The sequence below is a fragment of the Geospiza fortis genome, unplaced genomic scaffold, assembly GCF_000277835.1.
Source record: "Geospiza fortis unplaced genomic scaffold, GeoFor_1.0 scaffold962, whole genome shotgun sequence".
Classification (NCBI taxonomy): domain Eukaryota; kingdom Metazoa; phylum Chordata; class Aves; order Passeriformes; family Thraupidae; genus Geospiza; species Geospiza fortis.
Window position 1 is genome coordinate 201,529 of NW_005054620.1, and position 10,567 is coordinate 212,095.

A 10,567-nucleotide genomic window follows, 5' to 3' on the forward strand; every position below is an offset into this window, starting at 1 on the left:
ACTCAGATGTGTGACACAGCTCTTTCTTTTGTGTAGGCTTGTCCAAGAGCCTTCATCCTGATGCATTCATTCCTTATATAGGGGAGACAGAAGGCATTTGAGATAACACTGTTCTTTGAAACTAGGTCACTACTTTCCGTGTTTGTCTGTATATTAAGTGAAGGAGAGTGGAAACAACTCTCTCTCAGCAATTCTTTCCTGCTGTCCAGGCTGAAAAACTGAAACCAACATGTACAGTCTCCACTATTTTTTTACAGCATGTGGCATGTTAAATGTCCACTGGTCATTAATTACATGGCTAAACAGAGTGGATATTTTTCCTTCTGGACAGAAAAGTGTCTTTAGTTCCATAAGTTTCCTCTTCAGGTAAGACATGACAGATTTTAAATACAATAACTTACACCCAGTCTTCTTATGAGGTAAGTATTCTCATTCATGATAGGCATTCACACACTTTTTGAGGAGTGAGGGTCCCTCTAGATCTTGAAGGCAAGAAGGCTGCACACAGTTGCAGGTGATTTCCAGGAGCATGCTGCTAGTGGGGGAATCATTCCTTGGGCCTAGTGCTTGTTTCTTTTTGAGGAGGCTCTCCCAACTTTGAACATGGCACCACTTTTCTCCCTTACCACAGGCCATTTTCTGTGACAAAGACCATCTGCTCCAAGACAAAGATACCTTCCAATACATGAAACTTGGGAACAGATCCTAAGAATGTCTTAACATCAAAATTTCCTTCTGACTTGCTACCTTGGAAAAATTCTTTTGTTCCTTTCAGCTAATGACACCTTAGCTGGTATAATGCAGGTAGCATGGGCAACAAGCTGGAGAAGCTGGAAGCCATGGTGCAGCGGGAATGCTGTGACACAGTCACCATCAATGAAACATGCTGGGACAACTTGCACAACTGGAGTGCTGTGATAGATGGCTGTAAACTTTTCAGAAGGGATGGGTGAGGAAGGAGGGGTGGGGAGGTAGCCATGTAGGTTAGGAAGAGTTTTGGTTGTCTCAAGCTCAATGATTATGACAATGGGGTTGAGTGTTTCTGGGCAAGAATCAGAGAGAATGATAACAAGGCAGATATACTGTAGGAATCTGTTATAGACCACCAAACAGAAGGGAATGGCAGATAAAATATTTTATAAGCAGTCTCACAATTGCTTGCCCTTCCTCTCTAGGGGAACTTCAGCTTTCCAGATGCCTACTGTCAATACAATATAGCAGAGAGGGAAAACAATCCAGGAAGTTCCTGGAGTATGTGTAAGACTATTTTCTGACATAGCAAGTCAGCGAAGAGAAGGCACCTGTTGGACCTGTTGTTTGTGAACAGAAAAGAACTAGAGGGTGATATGATGGTCTGAAGCAATCTTGGGTACAGTGATTATGAAATGATAGAGTTTTCAATTCTCAGAGAAAAAAATGAAGGGGGTCAGCATAACTGCCATCTTGGATTTAGGAAGATCTGTCAAGGGGCCTGGTTGTCAAAGTCCCTTAGGAGGCAGTCCTGAATGGCAAAGAGGTCCAGATTTTTAAAGAAGAAAATCTTCAGGGTGCTGGCTGTTCTCATGTGCCAAAAGACAAGTTGATGTGGAAGAAGGCTATCCTAGCTGAACAGAAAGCTTTGGCTGGAATTCTGGGTAAAAAAGAGAATATATCACCTTTGGAGGAAGGGGAAGGCAACTTAGGAGAACTAGAAGGATGTTGTGAGGTTATGCAGGGAAAGAAATAGAAAGGACAAAGCCCAGAAAATAATCTGGCTACTGCTGCGAAAGACATAAATGTTTTTATGAATACACCAAATGTTTTCATAAATACATAGAGAAGTGCTGGACAATGTTCTCAAGCACATGGTATAGCTCTTGGGATGTCCTGTGCAAGACTAAAAGTCCCTTCTGACTCAGCATATTCTGCGATTAGGTGACCATGAAAAAAAGGGAGGCTAAGGAGGATCTCATTACCTCATAGATGTGGGGAGATGCAACATGACAAAGGGTGAGGAAAAGGCAGAGGTACTTAGTGCCATCTTTGCCTCTGTTTTTAAAAGCAAGACAGGTTGTTCGTTGGGTCCCCAGCCTCATGAACTGGAAGACAGGGGTGGGGATCAGAATGAAGCCTGCATATTAAAGGAGCTGTGACCACTGACCCGTTATATCACTTAGACACACCCAAGTCCATGGGGCTGGATGAGATCCACTGAAAGTTACTGAGGCAGCTGTCAGCAAAGCTCACCAAGCCACTTTCTGTCATGTACCAGCAGTCCAGGAAAACTAATGAGGTGACAGATGACATAAGGTTGGCAAATATGCCAATCTACAGGAAAGGTTGGAAGGAACATTCAGGGAATCATAGGCCTGTCAGTTTGGCCTTGGTGCCAGAGAGTGTCGTGAAGAACATGCCTTCACTTGGCGTGTATGGGGCAACCAGGAGATCAGACACAGCCAGTTTGGGTTTAGGAAAGGCTGGTCCTGATTTACTAACTTGATCTTCTTTTGTGACAGGATGACCCTGCCTAATGGATAAGGAAAAGACTGTGGATGTCTATCTGGACTTCGGTAAAGCCTTTGACACTGTTCCCCACAGCATTCTCCTGGAGAAACTGACTGTGCATGGCTTGGACAGGGGCACTCTGCCCTGGTTAAAAACTGGCTGGATGGTCAGAGAGTGAAGGTGAATAGAACTACGTCCAGCTGGAGGCTGGTCAGAAGTGGTGTTCCCCATGACTCAGTGTTGGGGCCAGTCCTGCTAAACAAGTGGTTTGAGCGCTCCCTCAGTCAGTTCAGAGATGACGCTAAGTTGGATGGGAGTGCTGATTTGCTGGAGGGTAGGAAGGCTCTGCAGAGGGATCTGCACAGGATGGATTGATAGGCCAAGGCCAGCTGGGTGAGATTCAGCAAGGTGAGGTGCTGGGTCTCTGGGCCACAACAGCCTCATGAAGGAGTTGGAGAAGAGTGGCTGGAGACCTGCACAGAGGAAAAGGACCAGGGGTGTTGGTCATCAGCAGCTGAACATAAGCCAGTGTGTGTGCAGGTGGCCAAAAAGACCATTGGCTGGTGGTGCAGCCACGAGTACCAGGGCAGAGATTGTCCCCCTGTACCAGGCAAAGGTGGCACAGGGGGACAATGAGTTCTGTGTCCAGTTTTGAGTGCTGTGTCCAGTCTTGGGTTTCTCACTACAAGACAGGCCTTGACTCTGGAGCATATCCGCATTCTGGAGTAAGTCCAGAGAAGGGCAATGGAGTTGTTGAAGGATCTGGAGCATAAGCGCTATTAGGAAAAGCTGAAGAAGCTGGAGGTGTTTATCTTGGTGAAAAGGAGGCTCAGGGGAGACCTTATGTCTCTCTACAACTATCTGAAATGAGACAGGTGAGGGTTGGTCTCTTCTCCTGGGTAACAAGAAATAGGATGAAAGGAAATGGTCTCCATTTGCACCAGGGGACTTTTAGATTGGATTTTAGGAAAAACTTCTTCACCGAAAGGGTAGTTAGGTATTGAAATAGGCTGGCCAGGGAAGTGGTGGAATCACCATCCACGAAAGCACTCAAAAGGCATGTGGATGTGGCACTTTAAGACATGGTTTAGTGGTTGGACTCAATGATTTTAAAGATCTTTTCCAACCTAAACAATTCTATGATTCCATAAAAACACTCACTACCGGAAAAAAAAAAAAAAAAAAGAAAAACATCAGAGGAATGTCTCCTGTGGTGGTTAAAACACTCTGTTTGGTAATTGGATCTGGTGATGTTCTCTCATATACTTCACTGGTCCCCAAGTATCCTTTGACTTCTGCCAGGAGTCCAAATAGGTCACATAATTTCTTAAAGTAGGTGGAAATCCTGCTCATAAGTCAGGAGTTAGGAATTGTTTCTTGTTCCAGATGTGCCATAGACTCATTCTAGATTTGGTGGAACAAGCAGCTCTTCAAGAAGATAAAGTTGATTTCAGTTGACAGGAAGATGGCAGCCTTTGACATAACCTCAAGATCTGAAATGGACAGGTTTGAATTATTATCTATTTATTTTAAGGCAAAAACCTAAATAATTTATCACATGGATTCCTGTGGTAAGGCTACATGTTACATTTTCTGAGTAATGTGATTAATACCAGATTGGTGGAAATCCCATTGTTGGATTAATTTGTGTTACTCTGTGGTTTTTAAAATGGACTATGACTCAGTCACAGTCATAGCTAAATGCAAAGTCTAAGAGAACTCCACGCAAACACACTTATTGCAACCTTGGAAATAGAGCAAAAAATCTGAAAATAAAAGAAAGGTGAGAGCCAAGATAAAGAAGTAACAGGGCAGAGGCAGCTCTGCTGTGGTTTGAAAATAACTCTACTATTGCAATGATCCTGCTAACTTTTCCCCAAATTCCAAATGAGCAGTTCAGAGTGAACAAGTATAATTCTATTAGGGCAGATGTACATGGGGAAGAAGAAAACATGTTATATGTATTTTTATATGGATTGTGAAAGTTAGTGGTAGATACAAATAGCAACACAGTGCCCATATTTGACAGTTTTCTTAGGAAATTACATACACCACACTGCATGACATTATGGTTTTAAATCCCTTGAGAGAAATGGCAGAGAACATTTTATAGTCTCTTGAGAGATTGGTTTTGCTCCAGATGACATCAGATCATTTTACACCTTATAAATCAGTCTAAACGGAATATGATTTTCCCTATGGAATAAATTTGCTCTAGAAAACTGGTTAAGGGAAAACAGATCAATGAACTCTTCCTTAAGGTCTGTGTGTCCTTCTCTCTCTTTCCAATTCCTCCCCTCCTCCCCAGATTATGCACTTGAAACAAGCAGTGACTCTGTGAATCATTTTCCTGTCTTTTCTTTGTCCATGTGGCTGCTTTGCTCATGGCTACAAGTGATCCCATTGTGGCTTAAGGAAAGGGGAGAGTATAGATAGATATATATTGAATTATACCCTAAACTAAGATACCATCTCTCAATCTCTCAATTCTGTGCCTAAAAGTTGATTCAGTTTGTTTAATTTGAAATTATTGTGTCTTCCACTGTATTTCCCTTGCTTACAATCATTATCAATCTGGGAGGAGATATTCACCCTCTGCTTTATTAGATGTTGTTACTACAAAGAAGCCAATCTCAGGGAAATGAACCCTGTGTTCCCACATGATTTTTGCATAAGGATGCGTCTTTCCCTTCTAAGCTCCTATGTGCTTGGGCATTTTCTTATTGGAGTTGTTTTAATTCCAAAGATTACACTGTGCACCTCCTGCCTTTTATAAACTTGAAAATTCAGAAAATAAAATAAGACCTATGCACAGCATCTTGTTGTTTTCCTTCATTGCACTGAGTTAGACAACAAGCGAGGAATCCATCCACTAAGGACACTCTTTATTTGACAATATGTCTATTTCTCTACATCTGAAGTTGTCACTGAGGAAAAAAAACACAATAGCTGTCCTTTCATATTGTATTGGATACTTACAACTGCTTCTACAACAAAGGCCAATTAAAAGGAAGTATTAATAGAATTATTAGCATGTGGCTTAGGAGAGGCAAAGGAAGAGCCATTAAATATTATGACTTTTAAGATGTGAAAGTATGTGAAAGACCATGAACATCAGAGGCTTTCTTGGGTGAGTTAAGAGATAGAAGTTTGGAATATGGCAGACCAAAGCTATATGGGGGCACAAGGCTGGGCTAGCTAGCCAGCTGTAGCAGGACCACTCCTCTCTTGTCTACCTCTATTTCTCTGCTACGAGAAGGGGCACACAATGATTTGTCCCTTGCTTGGTATTTGCAAATCCTTCATGGAAAGTTCCACAGTGAACATTCGTATTACATAGTACTTCTGAAACACAGACTAGGAGTACAATAGATCATAGCACTGTAAAACAACAGGCAGAAAATGGAAATCTTCTTTCCCAAACTAAGCTCCCACATTTTATTATAAAAATTGCCATGGGATTCCTCTTCAAATGGGAACTTAACATTGGATAACTTCAGTAAACCACAAGGTATTCAGTTTACCTTCAGTGCTTTTAAAAGAGTGAGGAACAGTTAGTCCTGGGAAAAGTCAGATCTGTGGTTCCAGAGAGTCTACATATTTCTGTTACAAGACCACTAAACAGTTCCTCCTGGCTTAAAATGAACTCCTGCACATGGCAAAGTGCCATTCAATCCTACTGCATCATTAAAGAAATAAAAAAATTAATTATTTTCAAGATTATTTTCATTATCCTTTTAAAGGCCTCCTATAAGAGCACAATTGAACTTTGTCTATATCCATCCCATACTCTGGCAGAATACAGATTTGACTCACTTTAGGGCAAAATACCAAAAGAGATGGACTAAAGAAATATAGACCAATGCTTTCTGAATAAATATTCAAATATCCTTAAATACATATTTGCACCAAATGCATTACAGTTGCTACAGCTCTTTTGAGTTGGCATGGCAGGATGGGGTGATGAGGGGAGAGCAGTGGATGTTGTCTACCTCACCTTCAGCTGAGGTAGACATTGTGTCCCACAGCATCCTTGTAGTTAAGCTCAGGAAATGTGGGTTAAATGATTGGACAGTGAGATGGATCAAGAACTAGCTGAATGTCAGAGCTCAGAGGATCATGACCAGCAGAGCAGAATCCAGGCAGAGGCCTGTAGTCAGTGGCATTCCTTAGGGATCAATACTGGGTACAGTCTTACTCAGCCTATTTGTCCATGACCTGGATGAAGGGACCGAATGCACCCACAGCAAGTTTGGTGATGATACAAAACTGGGGGGAGTGGCTGATCCACGTGAAGGCTGTGCTGACCTTCAGTGCAACCTTGATGGGCTGGAGAGCTGGGCAGAGAGAAACCTAACAAGGTTCAAGGAGGGCAAGTGTACAGTTCTGCACCTGGGGAGGAAGAACCCCAAGAACCAGCACAGGTTGGGGGCTGACCTGCTAGAGAGCACACACTCTTTTTGTCTGCGTGCATACAAGTGTGCATGTGCTATACCAAATGTGGGAGAAATGCTGCTCTCCTAGATTTTTAACTGCTTAAGTTGTTTAAATTAAGTTATAAGTTAAGTGCTGTTGAATTGAAGTACTAGTTTCAATTGAATTGAAGTTCTAAATGCTATTAAATTAAGTGCTGTTGGGCCTTTGGGCTGTATTCCCCTTTATCCTTCCCCTTTCTATCCTCAGCGCACCTTGACCATCTGGTAAGTAGTAGAGAGGGCCTATAGAATCTATTATATTAAACCCGTTTTTACTGATACTTTTGCCAGTGATTCTTTAAACAATTTTAAAACACTCATTCATGACATGGGTACAAGTGCAAACCAATAACAGATGAATGGATGTTTGAGAAATCACAACTTTTTAGAATTCTTACTTAGTATTGGAAATAATATTAGGATAAAAAGTTGTATAATAGTGCACTTGACAGCACCTTGTCAAGTTAGCTTCATTATTTATTGTTTCTAATCTCTCTTTCCTGTGTTTCTTCAGTGAGGGTCTGAACACAGACTCGTACAGGGTAGAAGAAGTCTCCAGGGCCCACAAGTCAAACCTCCTGTGTCAAGCAAGTCCAGGTGGAGCAGGTTGCCCAGTTGAGTTCTTAATGTTCATTCTCCTGATTATTCATTTTAAATATTCATTTGATGCAGCAAAGTGTGAAAGAAAACACTTTAAAATAGGTCCAAGTTTTAATACCAGAGAATTGGCAGCACACCTGAGCAGCACATCCAATACCTGTATCAACTGTAACTTTGTGAAATAATAAGCAGTTGTTCAGACTTCCAGCTGCCGTTGCTCACTTTGCCTGAACAAGCTTTATAAAATTCTGCTCTCAGGGGAGATTTCCTAGAACAAAAAGATTTGTTGAGTTTTTTTCAATGTGGAGCAAAACACTCATTTTTCTTTTCTAGCCAAGAAAATTTCTTGCAAGAATATGGCTTTTTTTTTGTGTGTGTGTGTGTTTTATAAGAGCACAGAAAACCAGATGAATAGTTGTATATTACTGTATTTCATCCCAGAACAATAGCTTGAAAAACGTAATGGCCATTCATAACAGTGACTGTGGGTCCACCTTCTGGTATAAGTTTGTCTCAGTTTAAGACAATTTAAAAAGTATACAATCTGAAATGAATTACCTCCCCTTATAGTTTTAACCAGTCTATTTCCACCATAAGGAGAAATTAATATGAGTAGATGTAAGTGAAAAAAATAACGTTTTTCTAACATGCGAAACAGCAACAGGCAAGAAATAACAGTGAATCACCATTAGATACAAAATTGCTAAATCTCATTGGCCCTCCCGGAAAAAAGAGAAACTTAAAAATGGTGGAGCGACCGCCCCTCCAGGATGGTGGCCCCCCAGCTGGCAATGTGGTTTGAATGATGAAGGGAAGCTGGTGGCAAACGTGTCCTGGGAAGGTAGGAGCTTACAAAGCATTCTGGTGGCAGACAGAAATCATGGGCTTTGCAGGGTGTGACTCTGGCCCCAGAGTCAGGCTCTGGTTCGTTGGGTGTTGGTGCTGCTGTCTCTCTGTCTCCTGTCATCCACTGGACTCCGCTGGCATTGGTGCTACTATTCCTGAGCCATTGGTGTGTTGGGAGGGAGCAGCAGGGAAGAAGCAGTGTCTCAGCACTGACGTGTGGTGACCCAACCCTGACTGGCTCAAGATTTGCACAGTTGACAGGTGTTACAAAATTCACTCTGAAACAGGTTCTTATTGTACAATGCAGCTTTTTGGGTTGCTACTGTTGTGAGCCCAGAAAAACCCATCTGAAACAACATCTACCTTGAGCAAATGCCATGAGGGTAAAGAGCACTTGGCTTGGGTGCTCCAACATTTTAAAGGGATTGGCACCACCCCCACCTGCCACGCAGTTCTGCTTCTGGCTGTGGCGCTGGGCCTTAAAGTGTCAGTAACTATTTTGGGCACAGATAGATATGGCATCCAATAACATTTTGGGTTACCCAGGACAGAGTATAGCACAAATGTGTTTTAAGTCTCAGGCAGGAATTCTTTGCTTTCAAACTCCTGTTGGAATATGGCCATGTCTCTCACAGGGTTTTTTTCTGCTAAAGTTGCTTCTTAAGGCCAAGTCTATTTAATCAGAAATCATCTTTTCAGATGTTCTGGCTGCAATGGTGACCATATTGAAGTTGACCCTACTGACTAAATTCCCTTCAGTTAATAGAGGCAAGATTTCAGCATATATGTTTATAAAACATTTCTTCACACTACTCTCAAAAATTTCCAACCTTTTCCCACCTGTCTGTTCAGGTTATCATAATTTATTACCATTTATTACCTTCATGACACACATTATAAACCTTTGCAGCCACATTCTGAAGAAGTCTTCAAAACACTTTTAATATTTTTAATTGGCTTCCTAGGAAAACAAGGCTTATGCAGCTTTGCTGCCTGTTCCTCTGTTCGCTCATCCCATTGTCTTTGATCCTGTTTCTCAATTTCAGCCAAACCTGATAGAAAATAGATGTCTCACAGACATTACATCCATTTGTGAAAAATGCCAATCACTTGTTTTTAAAATTTTAAAAGTTTAATAGTAATAAAATAGTTATAAAAATAGTAATACAATTAGATTAATAATAATTAGGACAATTTGAATTAGGACAATATGAGACAATAGAAACAAAGAGTTATGGACATCTGGGTACCTTTTTCTGGGCAGCAGAAACCTGAAAAAGGACACCCGTTAACAAAGGATTAGCCCTTAAAAGCAATAGCCTGTTGCATATTCATACACCTCATACATGATGCATAAATTCCATTCAAATACAGGATTCTGTCTGGTCAGTGTCAACTTCTTCCTCATAAGCCTAACAGTGTCATCCTGGCTGTGCTAGGCAGGAAGAAGATTGTTTCTCCTGATAATGGAGCAATAAATTCCCTTTCTCTGAAAGATTTAGGTGTCCTGTGACTGCTATCTCAGTGCGAGTCCTTTCTTTAGAGAAAAAAAGGATCCTACATAGCATAGTTTCTATTTTAACATTTTTGTTATAACCTAAAACTATATTTACCACACTACTTAAGAGAATTAATACAGCATTACTTTCTAACACAACACATATAATATTAATTTTAATAGTTGTGAAAAGCCAATCATAAAATATGCATTTTTCACACATTCAAGTGAAGTAGAAGCACTCAATTCAATGCTTGAAAGTTAACGGTTCTGTTCATGTAGCTTGAGAACCTTGTACTTGGCCTGAAACACGGTGTGCTCTGTGTCTTATGCAGGGGAGTTCAATGGTGCGGGACGGGGTGGGACTTTGGGAGCATTACCTGGGCACAGGTTGTTTGGGGAAGGCAGGAACTGTAGATTCCACGGCCTCCAGAACAACTCGCTGTTGCTGTAAGGGCGGCAGCTTGCTTTGACAAGTTCATGGCCTACAAACAAGGATGGTGATGACAGGTATTTTAGGGCTGACGGTGCACTCCCATGTGGGAACATATGTCCCTGGGGTTCCTGACGGGCTGAACAGTGACGGCTCAGGGATGATACTCAAGGATGAGCACTGGTCCCCGCTGCCTGCTGGTGGGCCCCAGGGCGGCTCGGAGCCGCCCCC

At 41.8% G+C, this 10,567-nt stretch overlaps 1 protein-coding gene across 1 annotated transcript in view; it reads left to right on the forward strand.

Moving 5' to 3' along the window:
* The first annotated feature begins 809 nt into the window (after positions 1–809).
* Positions 810–10,567, forward strand: part of COMMD10 (COMM domain containing 10) — a 121,765-nt gene continuing 112,007 nt past the window's right edge. The window contains exon 1 of the mRNA XM_014310987.2: positions 810–949. Within this exon, the coding sequence (XP_014166462.1) occupies positions 810–949 (140 nt within the window). The remainder of the gene's footprint in view (positions 950–10,567) is intronic.